The following is a 15,071-nucleotide window of genomic DNA, read 5'->3' on the forward strand; positions in this document are numbered from 1 at the left end:
ATAATGGTAATAGCTGCATACTCTCCTAACTCCTGACCCTCTGTTTGATCCTTGATGTAAATGTCAGTGAAAGGCAGCAGTGCCCTAATAATGCTCCCAATATGGCATGAAACTGTAAACATCCATGCCAGAGTTACTGTGCGGGCGGCTGACGTCAACCACGAAATCAGCGGCGAGAGGGTTACATAGCGGTCTGTGGCACAGGGGGGGACCACGCTGCCCACTCGTGATTGGCTGACTCCTCGCCCCGCCCTTTCCCCAGGAAATGACGTCTCCTGCTTTGACAACACGGCCCCCTCTCTACCTATACGCCAATAGGACTCGGCCTGCCTGAGGCGGCTCCTCCCCCTGTCATGTCCTCGGGCAGGAGCTCGTGGAGGTGCCACCATCCTATCTGTGACAGGTCATCAGTCAGGCTGCAGGTGAGTGCCCTGCGCTGAGCATCACGGGAATTGTAGTCTGTAAGCGGGCCTTCAATGCTGAGTTATCACTGAATTGAGATCAATACATTGTAACAGGAGGCTCATACTGAATACATACTGCTGGCTCACCTGTTAACCTCTCCATGGCAAGGCTCGTGTTACCTGAATCTAAAGTAATGTTATTATTTGTGCTCTCTGTCTGTCTGGATATAATGCCCCTGGTTACAATTCAGGGCTCATAGTGTATGTTGGTTCAGATCAGATAGTTTGGCCCCAGTCTTTCTAGTGTGGTTCTTTCCATACCTCCCAAGTGTCTCTATTTAGGAGGGACAGTCCCTATTTTGGAACCAAAATCCCCTGTACCTCTTTACTATTCTAATATCCCTCTTTTCTAGGAGCTCTATATTGTTCGTGTGTCTGAATGTATAACAGAGATCCACAGCAATGATACTCCCAGTAATGTGTCTGTGTGTATAACAGAGCTCCACAGCAATAATACTCCCAGTAATGTGTCTGTGTGTATAACAGAGCTCCACAGCAATAATACTCCCAGTAATGTGTCTGTGTGTATAACGGAGCTCCACAGCAATAATACTCCCAGTAATGTGTCTGAGTGTATAACAGAGCTCCACAGCAATAATACTCCCAGTAATGTATCTGAGTGTATAACAGAGCTCCACAGCAATAATACTCCCAGTAATGTGTCTGAGTGTGTAACAGAGCTCCACAGCAATAATACTCCCAGTAATGTGTCTGAGTGTATAACAGAGCTCCACAGCAATAATACTCCCAGTAATGTATCTGAGTGTATAACAGAGCTCCACAGCAATAATACTCCCAGTAATGTATCTGAGTGTATAACAGAGCTCCACAGCAATAATACTCCCAGTAATGTGTCTGAGTGTGTAACAGAGCTCCACAGCAATAATACTCCCAGTAATGTGTCTGAGTGTATAACAGAGCTCCACAGCAATAATACTCCCAGTAATGTATCTGAGTGTATAACAGAGCTCCACAGCAATAATACTCCCAGTAATGTGTCTGAGTGTGTAACAGAGCTCCACAGCAATAATACTCCCAGTAATGTGTCGGAGTGTATAACAGAGCTCCACAGCAATAATACTCCCAGTAATGTGACTGGGATTTTGGCATAAAATCTGAAATTCACTTTGAATTCTCACTTTTAGTGAATAACCCGTTATATAGTATAATTTGTTGTGAATTTAACATTTTAGACGACAATAGTCAAACTGGAGAATTTATTCTGTTCAGCTAATGTTGCCTTAAATTTGCAATTCACGTTAAATTCCCAACAATACTGATAACCCTGAAAGTGATTTTTTTTTAAGGATTTCTCCAACCACCGTGACCACTTCAATGATTTAATGTGGTCATGTTGGTAGGAGTTAGTATGCGCAGTGTTTCAGCTCTAGACACTGCGCACATACTGAAATATTTGTAATTGTGTGCTGGGTGTTCATTGCACCCCAAGCCCACATGGCATTGGCAGCCCACAACTCCAGGCAGGCAATGTCAATTCTGTGCATAACATATGTCTGTTTTCAGCGCACACTGACAACAGACGTAGAAATCTTAACCTTGGAGGCAGAGCACCTGCAATGGGAAGCTAGCTCTCCCCTACCTCTGTTGTACGTTAATCAAATAAAAAAAAAAAAAAATGGAGTTCAAAATAGCAGAACTGGAAGAGTCTCTCTCCGCTATACTTTCAGTTCAGTTACTTAAAGGGACACTATAGGCACCAACACCACTTCAGCTCATTGAAGGTGTCTGGGTGAATATTCCCAGGTCCCTTAGCCCTGCAAAGGTCATTATTGCAGTTATTAATAAACTGCAATAATTACCTGTTGAGGGTTAACTCCACCTTAGTGACTGTCTATCAGACTGCCACTAGAGGGACTTCTGGGTCATTAGGAGACTTTTGGTTCCCTAACTGATACTGGACGTCCTAATGCTATGCATGAGGACATCCAACGTCGCCCAAAACCCTGTATGAAAGCATTATACAATTCCCTCACTGCACAGACACATTAGGTCTCTCCCACCGGCTGGTGTTGGCAGGGGAGATGTGAAGCCTGAACAAGCACTGAAGGCACATGGACGCTGGAATCTGGTCCCCTTCAGCACCATACGGGGTGGGTGGGGGCGTGTTTGACGGAAGGATGCACTGTAGGGAGATAGAGTGCTAGGAAAACAAAGTTCAGTTTTAATTTAGCCCTAAATTTGAAGTTAACTTTGAATTCTCACTTTAGTGAAAAGCCCTGTAAGTGATCAATCCTGATACTGAATACCTTGAAAAAACATATTTAAAGATGCGGGAGGGAGTAAGCGGAAATGACCGCACAGCCTGAAAAAAATTATCTCAAATTGTTTTCGTTTATTGGTCCTAATTTGGGCTCTTTGGGATATAAAATTTGTAACGATTAAATTTAATGTCAGTCCTGCGCCTATTACTGTTTCAAAGCTAAAAGCTTTAAACTTGTTATGCAGGGCCTGTAAGTGAAATCGCTGCAGTGGGAAAAATTGCTACAGAAACATATTTATTATTAAATGTAGACATCCCCTCCATGGTATTTACAAAGATTCTGTTTGACATTTGTATGCTGTCATTTTATTACCACTCTCTGCCAAAATGACAGTTAATGTTTGTTTTTAACATTTCATATGTCATTTTGTTTGTTAAATCTAAATGTGATGTAAAATAAAACTGTGTTTATCTAAATCCCCAAGAATAGAATTTTTCATTGTATTTACGTTTGACATTTTTGAAATTCTTTTTTTTTTTTTCACTTTGAGCTGGCCCATCATTTGAAATGAGTAGATCTTTAACCCTTAAGGACCAAACTTCTGGAATAAAAGGGAATCATGACATGTCACACATGTCATGTGTCCTTAAGGGGTTACGGTTAGACATTTATTGAAAAGACAAAAAGTGGGCAGTTAGGGGTGTGTTCCATATTACCTGTTACACCTTTCATTGATGACAGTTATGAGTATTCGCCTAACCTACCTAGCCTACACCTGAAAACCATTTCACTTGCATGTAAGATCGCCATCGAAATACAATTACGACAGTTGTGAGTATGTGAGAGTTGAAGGAGGGGGTTGTTGTGTTAATAGGGATCATGGGGTTACAGTTTAAATAAACAAAATAAATCTATATATTTATAAAATGAGGACGGTGATTGGAGCAAAGGAAGGAATGAGGACAGTGAATATACTTAAGCATCAGTCACAATTACTGTGATCAACCTGAGGCACCATCATTACTGTATAATACAGTGATAATATATTTATTATAAAAAAAATTTTTTTCGTCATCAGGGGCATTAGGTGTAATAGGGGCAGTTGCTGAATTAACCTATTCCTCTCTAGTGCCTTTGCAGTTGTAATATTAGCTCATGGTGCCTACCCTCCTTGTTCATTGTATAGCTCAGAGACCAAGTAGTTAAAATAGTTTTTTAAAGCGTGTTGGGGACACTGGGGGTTGGGCATGGGAGCAGAGTATTTAGTTCTCTCTCACTCACTGTAAAATTGCAGACAACGTAACTTATGCTATGTCTGCATATTCATTTCCTGCATGTGACTTCTAAGATCATTTTTTTTATTTAGGATTCATCAGCGTACGGAATTTTGCTGGCACTATGTAAATAATATAGTAATGATAATAATCAGGACTGTTCTTATTTTAGTTGACTTAGCAGGTAGACTGTAACAGTGTGAATTCTAAACGTTTTGACCTCAGAGGCTTCCTGGAAGAATTTTTCTCTTGAATTCACATACAACTGAAACCTGCAGCGGTGAGTTATATCTATGTACAGGGCTATGTACATTTTCATAACATAGGTACTAACTAAACGACTTTTTAACGTAATACCAATGCAATGTATTAAAGGGCTTCGTTGCTGTAAAGTTGTAACGAAGAACTATTCTCAATTTGCTCAATGAACCTTGAGATTTTTGGAGATGCAGCTGGACACGGCCGATTCTATTATAGAATCCATGACTGAGTATTGTTTATCTATCCTTACCCCATACTGTCACCCCTAAGATGTGCACCCGAACCCCACGCTGGCAGTCCCTTGTCAGTGACCCCTGACTCCATCCCGGCAGTTTCTAGGGACACCTGACCTGTTTCAGCATTTACTATTACAATTTCTTTGGTTTTCCCCCTCATTTTAAATCTTTATTTATAACTTTGTAACCATAAAGTTTAGATATGAATACAACATGAAAAGTCACAATATTATGGTAGAGATGCACGTGCCCCTAACATTGTTAGATTTGTCCGAGAGACGTACACTTGTTACATTTTCTTTTTTTAAATTCTTGTAAACATGTATTTTATATATTTGTATATCTGTTATTTAAATTCAGTTCCATTCCCCTTCTCACCCTTTTAAATGTGACTGCTCTGTGTGCCACAAAATAACACCCATTCAGGAAGATTCTCATTGTTCGGGTTCTGGCAATCTCCTCTGTTTAGGTCGGAGATAGTATCCACAGGTTTCTGGAGAGAAAATGTCATTGGTCAGTACTGACGATGGTGTTCTATACATGATCTGTCTTATAGCTGTTACCAGTTAAGCATTTAAGTTCAATATATTTTGGGAAACTCAAGAAGTCCTCGAGTTTTCCTTTTCTTTTTTTTCTGAAAGTAGGTGAAATGATTTTTCAACATCCAGGTTTCTATCTCTTTCAAAGTCCAGGTTTCTATTCATTATTGCAGTTAGTAGTACCTGCTTGTAGAAACTGCTCTATACAAACAGATTGTCCCCCTCCACCCCATTGTCTGGTCTGCTTCTAGAACCACACAGGAACTGTCAAGCGACAATTCTAGGGCACTGCCTGTGATGATATCACCATAGCTTAGGCATAGGCAACCTTCGGCACTCCAGATGTTTTGGACTACACCTCCCATGATGCTTTGCTAGCATTATGGGTTTAAAAGCATTATGGGGGATGTAGTCCACAACATCTGCAGTGCCGAAGGTTGTCTACCCCTGGCTTAGAGGAAGGAGGTAACTTCACTTTACAACTAACACATTATTTCCTACATGTGTGGTACAAACCAAATGAAGATTACTTGAGTTGAACATTTTTATTATTAATGAGCATTTTATTTAGTTTATTCTCTTATTTGCATATTTTTTGGTCATGTTTACACACTGATCAGCCACGATATTAAAACCACTGAAGTGGATAAGATTGATTATATCATTACAATGGCACATGCCAAGGGGTGGGATATATTAGGGAGCAAGTGAACAGTCATTTCTAGAATTTTATGTGTTGAAGCAGGAGAAATGGCAAGTGAAAATAAAACTGAGTGACTTTGATAAGGGCCAAATAGTGATGGCTAGAGTCAGAGCATCTCCAAAACGGCAAGTTTGCGGGATATTCCCGATAACCGGTGGTTAGTACCTACCAAAAGTGGTGCAAGGAAAGACAACCTGCGAACTGGCGTCAGAATCATGGACGCCCAAGGCTCATTGATGCACGTGGGGAGCAAATGCTAGCCCATATGATCCGATTACACAGAATAGCTAATGTAGGTCAAATTGCTGAAATGCTTAATGCTGGCCATGACAGAAAGGTGTCAGAACACACAGTGCATCGCAGTTTACTACTTATGGGTCTGCGTAGCTGCAGACCAGTCAGAGTGCCGATGATGACCCCTGCCACCATCTAAAGCTTTTTTAATAAGGATTTGAACATCAGTCAGAACTGGACCATAGAGAAATGGAAGAAAGTTGCATGACTGTTTGTGCGTTGTTTACCTGGGGAAGATTTGGCAGCAGGATGCACTATGTGTAAAAGGCAGATCAGCGGTAGCCGTGTTATGCTCTGGGCAATTTTCGGTTGGGAAACTGGGGTGGATGTTACATTGACACGTACCACCTGTCTAAAGATTGCTACCGACCACGTTAACACCTTCATGGCAAGGGTGTTCCCTGATGGCAGTGGCCTCCTTCAGCAGAAGAATGCACCCAGCCACAGTGAATGTTCAGAGGTCTTGTGGAGTCCGTGCCTCGATGCATCAGAGCTGTTTTTGGCAGCACGAGGAGGACCTACACAATTTTAAGCAGTTGGTTGTGATTAATCCGTGTATATCCTTCTAACCTTTAAAAAAAACAAAACAAAAACACAAGTATTATCTTGCTATAATGTTTACTTATCCCCTATAAGCTTCATATATGTGTCTTTATGTAGTCTGAAAAGTAAAATTTATATGGACCATAAGAACGTCATCACAATGAAGTTATGGTGGCAGGAGATGCTGGGGGCGGTCTTACCTTGAGGGGCTAAACCTTTAACCCCTTAAGGACACATGACATGTGTGACATGTCGTGATTCCCTTTTATTCCAGAAGTTTGGTCCTTAAGGGGTTAAACAACTGTAACCCCAAACGTTAGAAGATGACTGGTCGCCTTGTCCAGCAACTTTATTTGTTGGTCAGAGACTTTGATTATAAAGCTTTTGTTAGACCGAGAGCATCAGCTGACACTTACAGGCTATCACTACCACCCGTGCATAAAAACGTACATATTAGCTGTGCCCAGCCCAAGGTTTTCTCTGACCAACAAAGGAAGTTGCATTGTCTTCAGTTAAACAGTTTGTAAATGGTTCCACCCATTAAGGTATCTGTGATCCCCTGGTACTATAACAACTTCATTGAGATGAAATTCTTATAGTGCCTAGAGTGGTCTTTTTTATTGGTAGAAATCCACACAACACCCCCTGGGACAAAGTGCCTTCATCTTTGCTCTTTGCTCATTGTCAGTCATTGTTGTAAGCTCTGGCCTTCACTGCAAGTGAACAATGTTTTTTTTTTTTTTTTTTCCGTTTTTCTCTCACAATAATAACATAGGTGCCACACTGACTTATGACACTCCGTATTTCTAGATATTTTTGCATTTCCATAAAAGTGAAAGTTCTCTTTTAAACCTCTGAATGCAAATCCGCGATATCCCCCTAAGAAATATTTCACATTTTATGTACATGAAATACTAATTATCATTGATATTGTTTTCATTTCTCCTTATAGTTTTAAAGTACATCTGATACTCCGTGCAAGTGAAGTGAGAAGAGCTGGCAATTTAATATTTCACCCAGAGTCAAAAGAAAATAAGGTAATTTTCCAATAAACGTCTGGAAATCTGGCTGTTTAACCTCAAACTTCAATGCTTTTTTTTTTTTTTTAATACGCTAGACGTCCTCATGCAAAACTCTTTGAAACTACAGGCAGTCTTAACCCTTCTCAAAAACTGCAATGTTTTACATTGTTTTACATTGCAGGGCTAAGGAAACCATGCCATTGCACCCAGGCCACTTCTGTGAGATGAAGTGGTCTGGTTGCCTATAGTATCCCTTTAGCATCTGTGCAGACTCTGAAATCACCTCTTCAGGCAGAGAATTCCACAATCTGATTGATCTTACTGTAAAAAATAAAATTTGCTTTGCCTTGGACTAAATTTTGTTTTTTCCAGCCTAAATGCGTGACCTCGTGTCCCATGTATAGTCCTGTTTATGAATAAATTTCCAAACAATGGTTTGTACTGGCCCTGAATATATTTGTATAAATCTATACTATCCCCTCTGGGGCGCAGTTTTTCTAACCTTTCTTCATAGGTAAAATGCTCTATTCTTTTTATCAATTTTGTAACCCGCCTCTGTACATATTCTGGTGCCATAATATCCTTCTTTAGAACAAGTGCCCAAAATTGCACAGCGCATTAAAGGTGGCCTTACGATTGATTTATAAAGAGGCACAATTATAATTTCATCCTGAGAATTAAAGTCCTTTTTATACATGACAATACCTTACTGGCCTTCGCAACTGTCGATTGGCATTGCATATTGTTGCCTAGTTGGTTCTCTTCTCGTGTTATCAGTAATTCACTACCATTAACGGTGTACGTTGCTTTTGCATTCTTTACCGATGCATTTTTTTCACATTAAATTAAATCTGCTGTTTGAGTGCCCAGTCCCCCATTCTATCAAAATCAAAGTAATATCCTGCTCACATGCAGTTTTTTCCGTTTTGTTTTTATTTTCCTTATCACATTTGTATTTTTAACGCTATTCTGTTCCTTTCATCAGTCCTGTTGGGGTGTCATCTCTCTTCTATCAGAGGTTTATGGGATAAGTCATTTATCCCCCATCAGTTACACTTGGCAATAAACTGAACCAGACTGTTGGTGCAGCAGTGCCTCGGCAGCCAGAGATCTTTACTGGGAAGAGAGAGATCCTGACCACGTGTGCGTGGTTGCGGTACACAGAATTTGACCTTAAGTGATACAGCATGGGAGGAAATGAAAACGTCTCCTTTGCTGATTCTGAGCCAGTGTGGCTGACTTAAAGCTGTAGCAATTGTTTCAAATCATTGTAGTGATAAGCCACTCTCAGAATTAACCGTAAGCATGGAAGGTTGTTATGGTGCTTAGAATAATGTCTTAAGCTTGCAATGTAAATAACCTTGTCCCAAACACAATAAAATGGGGAATGTTGGGCAATGGAATAAGAATCTGATTTTAGGTTCAGAATAGCTGGACTTAAAAATAACAAAGTTCATGAATTTGATAGTTTCTTTCTGTGATGCACCATTATGCCCTAAAAAAGCATGGCAAACTAGTCTCATTCTTTAACATTTATTATATACTGATCTGTTCAATGACTCAAGTAGGGTTACACTTTTATATGAGCTTTGTAGTGGTAGCATTGTTTTCTAATCTTTGTATTGGAATCTCGTTTTTATAACTCATCTTATGTATAGAGAGATTGTTTGTTTGTGGATTTCTAATTAGAATTCTGACCTACATCTTGCTTCCTATTTCTGCTCTGTATATAGCATAGCGTTGCAGAAGATTTTCCTGGTAGAAAATGTAACCATATTCGGTTTGCTTCTTACCCTTTTTATTTATTTTTTTCTCTCCTAGCCAGCAAAATGCCGGTACATTTGGATGATATTTTGGCTCTTTTGTGCCATGTATCTGAACAACAAAAGATGAAGGCTGCGGTGAAGCACTCTGCCAAAGGAGCTCTAGCGGCGGGGGCATGCGCCTTTGTTGGTGGACTGATGGGTGGTCCAGTAGGAATAGCTGCAGGTAATATTGCCATAGACCTGAAACTCACTATTGGCCTGTCCAGTCTGTGCCTCCTCTCCCCCCCCCCCCCAGATGTTCCTGAACTACAACTCCCATGAATCTTTCAATGAAACAGACAGTGAATCGTGGGTGCTATTCAGCAGCATATGGTGGACTTTCCTAATTTAGGTACCAACACAGGAATTCCTGTTCTTCGAGAAATTTGGTGCCCTTGGAAGAGCCTGGTAGTGGCGAAACGTGTGTCGGGACTTCTGTTGTGAGTGTGACAGTTAGGATATGAGGGATGATGTTAGTTTTACTTTGTCTAACCATTTAATTGTTGGTTATTTTGTTTACACAAACTTCTAGCTTCAGTTGAGTGGGGTGCTCTTGAAGGCACATATTCAGGGCTTCTTTCTGTTATATATTTACATACATTTTGCAACATTTGATTATTGTTTCGGCTTAAGGTATGTTGTGATCACTTCTTAGTGGACATACCCCCTGATTTTGTTTTTGCACTATAACATATTTGATACTTTTGTAGGGATACTGTGCCTTTTAAGGATGAAATGCTATTTTTGCATTTATGAACTCTATACTTTAGAACAGTCACCTAAGGTCTGATATAGAGACTGTTCCTTAAAAGCAGATTAGACTTCACCATCAACCCTATACAGGTTAGGAATGGTCACCTAAGGCCATTCATTTCGACACCTATCTATTTTCCTATATAGATTTTTTTTATTTTTTATTAATTATTCTTTGGTCTATGGTGAGAGATTCTTATAATGGTAGCCGTTTATTTTAGATATCCACTGTTGATGGTAGTTTTTTCTCTAGTTAACCCATTTTCTTCTTTTTGGTATAGAGAGTTTATTAAATAGTTGTTTTCCTCTGTTTTGTGTAACATTTCCCTTATGTAGAATTGTAGATTATATGCAGTTAGTATGGCATTTTATCATTGTTATTTCTATAGTGCTGACATATTCCACAGTGTTGTACAAAAGAGGGGATACAGACAAATGATAAACACATATTGATATAAAAGGAACAGACATTTTATGAGATATATATAGTTTAGCCCCATCTACGTTTAAAGAGAAGTTAACTAATATGTTCAAAACAACTTTAGTTTATTGAAGCAGTTTTGGTGCAAAGATTGTGGCCCTGCAGTTTCACTACTCCATTCTGTCATTTAGGAGTTAAATCACTTTGTTTATGCAGCCCCAGCCACATCTTCCCTGGCTCACACAGCCCCAATACACTTCCTGAAAAACAGTCGAAATATTCTTAGCTACCCTTATTATCTAATGTTCTTTTCATAACCTGCAACAGCCTCATGTGTGTGATTAAATTCACAGAGCAGGAGATGAGTACTTCTAAAGTGAACACACTGTGCAGTCCCATCTGATTTGAGAAATTAAACTTTTTTTTTTTTTTTCGCTCATGCAGGCTGCGTCAGTCACAGCCAGGGGAGGTGTGGTTTGGGCTGTAATTTAAATTCTTAATGGCAGAAAATTAAGCAGTGAAACTTTAGAGACATGATCTATACACCAAAACTGCTTCATTAAGCTAAATTTGTTTTTGTGCTAAAAGTATCCCGTTAAGTTGGTGGTAGTTATACTGCAGCTGCTGTACAGTGGTCACCCAAGGCAGTAAAGAGAGATGTTGCACAGATCGGCCAAGATAGCAAAGAAAGTAAGAAAACGTACTCCTTTGTCATCGCTAATCTAGAGGACAAGCTTGTAGGTGCACGCAGAAAAAAACACAAAAAAAAACACAAAAAAGGAGACAACTTCCCTTTGAATACCTCAGCGAGTTGATGCCATTTCTCAACCAATCCTGGTTCAACCATTGTTTTCAATGGGAGCATTGTAGATTCCACGTAAACGCATACAATGCAGGGTTCTTTGGGGATTGAAGGGTACAGTTTACGATTTTATAGGAAACATGCAGCTATTTTTATTTTGCTTTTGGAAGCAGACATTAGTGTAGCTCCCAAAAGCAAATGATTCATTGCACGACACTTTATCGGATCAATCCTTTGACCTTCGGTTTATGGACCATTGTTAAAATGTTAGTAATGTGTTCAATGCAACTTTTATATGTACTGTAACCTTGTGTGCTGTGGTCCAAAGAGCAAAACCTTTTGCTAGCTTTCGAAGATATATTAACTAGTAAAAAAGTTAAAATGCATTGTCATAACGTTTTTATTTAAATTTTCTTTCCTTTTTTCCCACTTGTTTTTTTTAATGAGAATTTCTTCTTTATTAACTCACCCTAGTTTTATTATACACAAATACCAAAGGGACAAAAAAAAAAAGAACAAAGTATTTCTTTAACCCCTTAAGGACCAAATTTCTGGAATAAAAGGGAATCATGACATGTCACACATGTCATGTGTCCTTAAGGGGTTAAAAAAAAAAAAAAAGACACCGTTGGAATTTCATAAACCACAAGGACACCTGCTAAAAATACCTTTGTCTTGAAACTCTCTGTAGCCCCTGTACTATCATCCTCAATTGTCAAACCATGTTGATTGCTTCATCCGTGAGTCCAATGCATATTGTCTGTCAGTATTTGCCCTTGATCCCAGTGCATGGAAGTGGTATCATGAAAATTTTGGGTGGTGTGTCCGTATTTCTCTCTGTGATATTGTCAAGCATCAAAGGTGGCTTCTCGGTGGAGAGTTTAACCCCTTAAGGACCAAACTTCTGGAATAAAAGGGAATCATGACATGTCACACATGTCATGGGTCCTTAAGGGGTTAACCAAAGAGTGTGTGTGAACAGTGAATAGGCAAACTTTGACCATAACCATACGTAGGCTTTATTTTTCACCAATCACTCGTTTTGTACTAAACTGTGAAATTCAGTTTTCAAATCTCTGTTTACTGAATTAACGCATGGAATAGAAGTGTTGATGCCATCATTTTATCCACCATGAATTGTTTGTCATTTACCAAGAACAAGAGCAGCGGAGTTAGAAATACAGTGGACGATGGAGAATTTTCCGTTTTTATTTTTTGTTGTTGTTGTTGCTATTTTGGGCCTGGCATTTGTAATTCCTAGTGAACATATATTGATTGATCCAGGACAGCCAATTCATTACATTTTTTTCCCCCCAGCGTCGCTACATTGTCCTACAGTTTAATTACCTTGTAATTTCTGGACAACTAGCTTAGGCCTCTATTTAATATTTCTAAATAAGCTTTCTTCTACATGATGTCATATCTCATGCGTAAACTTTTAAAATCATTTAATATCTAAAGTATAAAAATGTTGTAATTTAGATTTTTTTTTTTAAAGATGTTAAAAAAATAACTTTAGAAGTTTATCCAAATCCATTTGAAAAGCGTATTAAATCGAGGCCTGTGTGGATGAATCCCACTGTTCTATAAAAAAAAAGTTTGTACTCCAGCTGATGTCATTGAGATTGGTTTATAAAATACTGATGTGCATTTTCATTTCACACTCTGGGAAATAATATATATTTTTTTTAGTGTTGAGCAGGTTCTTCAAAGTCCTTTTTTTGCCACAGGACACCATCACACATCTTGATTATAGACCAAAGGCCACTAAATTCTTTATTATGTCACAATTTGTGCTCCCTGGCATTTACCGTGTGTCTTGTGATTACAGAACCTTTACACTTTATACTCTCATTTTTATCTTCTATGGGGTGTATTCACTTAACATTGAGTTGTGGGCCAATTTGCACAGTTTTTACCTCTTTCTGTAGACCGCCAATAGAGCTAGAGTTAATCCTGAAAGGTAATTATTGCAGTTTGTTAAAAAGTCAAAAAAATGAAATTTGCAGGGTAGGACCTGGGACACTGCACCCAGACCACTTCAACGAGCTGAAGTGGTCTCGGTGCCTATAGTGTCCCTGTAATCTGAACCAGACGAAAGGCATGGTGGGTATTCTCTGTTTTGGTTGAGTGAAGGACTGTTGTCAGTTTCATGCATCTTAATGGCGGCTGGAGTTCATGGGTGCCTTCTTGCTTAAAAAAACCCACCACCAACACATTTAACCCTTTAAAGTTAAACTGTAACTAGTCTCCAAGTCGGTTTACAATTTTCAAATATATAAATAATTGTAATTCATATATTTAGCATATATAAATGTTCTGCTGTGCTGTACAATTGGCAAACAAACACTAAATTCTAACAAAACACAATTGACATACTGGAACAGTAGGTAAAGATGCCCTGCCCAAACAAGCATACAGCCCCTCCCCCCCCCCCCCCCAAGAGAGTTTACTATATGTGTATAAAATATATAGAGATGTCCCATAATAACACTAATCATACCTCTATGTAATTTAGAATTTCTCTTTTTACCTTTCTAGGTGGCGCTGTGGGCGGTCTAGTAGGTGCATGGATGACCAGCGGGCAGTTCCAGCCCATACCCCAGATTCTAATGGAGCTCCCGCCTGTAAAGCAGCAAGACCTCTGTGATCGTGTTTTTGCAATAATTCGAAATCTGGACTGGACTGATGCCACACATCTGATCATGCTAGTCAGTGGCAATGCCGCTTTGCAACAGAAGGTGGCAGCATTGCTCATAAACTACGTGACTCAGGAGCTGCGAGCTGAAATTCAGTATGGGGATTAGAATTTTTCCACAACTCCTTATTTTCAGCACCAACCCCCTACTGTTTGCTGACAGATCTGTGCCGGGTCAACAAGACTTGCTTTTGGAAACTATATTAGAATTTTGTGACGTACCTCAGGAAACCACGAACGTGCTTCATATACCTGTAGAGGTGACATTTAGTGTTGGCACAGTCGTGGGTTTAATTAATGACTTTAAATTATAGAGAATGAACTGACAGAACGGGGCTATTGAGAAATACAACTCATAATGGCTGTAGCATTGCATCCTTTGTAATATTCCTTGCAGTATGTGGGGATTGTGGAAGGAGATTCTCATGTACAACTGATGGCTCACCTTTGAATCCCAGTTACATATAAACTACATTACCCACGATGCACTGCAGGCCTTAATTATCATGGGAAATAGTTTTCTAAACATCACGGGTGCTACAGTATAGCTATTGGTCCTCCACAATTAACCAATATTATTAAACCAGATAGTGCTCGTAATAACTTCTGCTACACTATGTTCCTCCAGCAGGCACAGGGTTAAAGCACAATCACCAAATCTGACATTAGGAATAGAACATGATTTGAAAACATTGCAGATGGCCAAACCGGGAACAGTTAAAGATTGGTTGTTGGTTTTTTTTTTCTTCCATGTGACTACTGTGACTGTGAAAATACAGAGATGTTAGTACCTGCACTATTCTAACCTTGAGAACAAGTGAGCTTACATCTTTCAGAGCTCAACTCTCTCATTCTAAGCACACCCCTCCTGTTATCGGTCAGTTGCTTTCTGGTCCTTGTAAACAAGGTGGCAATCACACAATACATAGCCTACTTTATTTTACAATGGCTGACTGTTTAACCCCTTAAGGACCAAACTTCTGGAATAAAAGGGAATCATGACATGTCATGTGTCCTTAAGGGGTTAAAGATAC

General features: G+C 39.4%; 1 protein-coding gene across 1 annotated transcript; it reads left to right on the forward strand.

The window, feature by feature from the left end:
• The first annotated feature begins 294 nt into the window (after window positions 1-294).
• Window positions 295-14,805, forward strand: C12H19orf12 (chromosome 12 C19orf12 homolog). The gene is made up of 4 exons (XM_063438682.1): window positions 295-422; window positions 7,489-7,573; window positions 9,380-9,547; window positions 13,881-14,805. The coding sequence occupies exons 3-4, from the start codon at window positions 9,388-9,390 to the stop codon at window positions 14,144-14,146; spliced, it is 426 nt and encodes a 141-aa protein (XP_063294752.1). The 5' UTR covers window positions 295-422; window positions 7,489-7,573; window positions 9,380-9,387; the 3' UTR covers window positions 14,147-14,805.
• The last annotated feature ends 266 nt before the right edge of the window (window positions 14,806-15,071 follow it).

Source organism: Pelobates fuscus, chromosome 12 (genome assembly GCF_036172605.1).
Source record: "Pelobates fuscus isolate aPelFus1 chromosome 12, aPelFus1.pri, whole genome shotgun sequence".
Lineage (NCBI taxonomy): Eukaryota > Metazoa > Chordata > Amphibia > Anura > Pelobatidae > Pelobates > Pelobates fuscus.

Excerpts from the sequence above, each read along its gene's own strand:
- C12H19orf12 (XM_063438682.1), top strand. The coding sequence starts at position 9,388 with ATGCCGGTACATTTGGATGATATTTTGGCTCTTTTGTGCCATGTATCT. Across the intron at positions 9,548-13,880 it reads TCCAGTAGGAATAGCTGCAG|GTGGCGCTGTGGGCGGTCTA; the intron begins GTAATATTGCCA and ends TTACCTTTCTAG.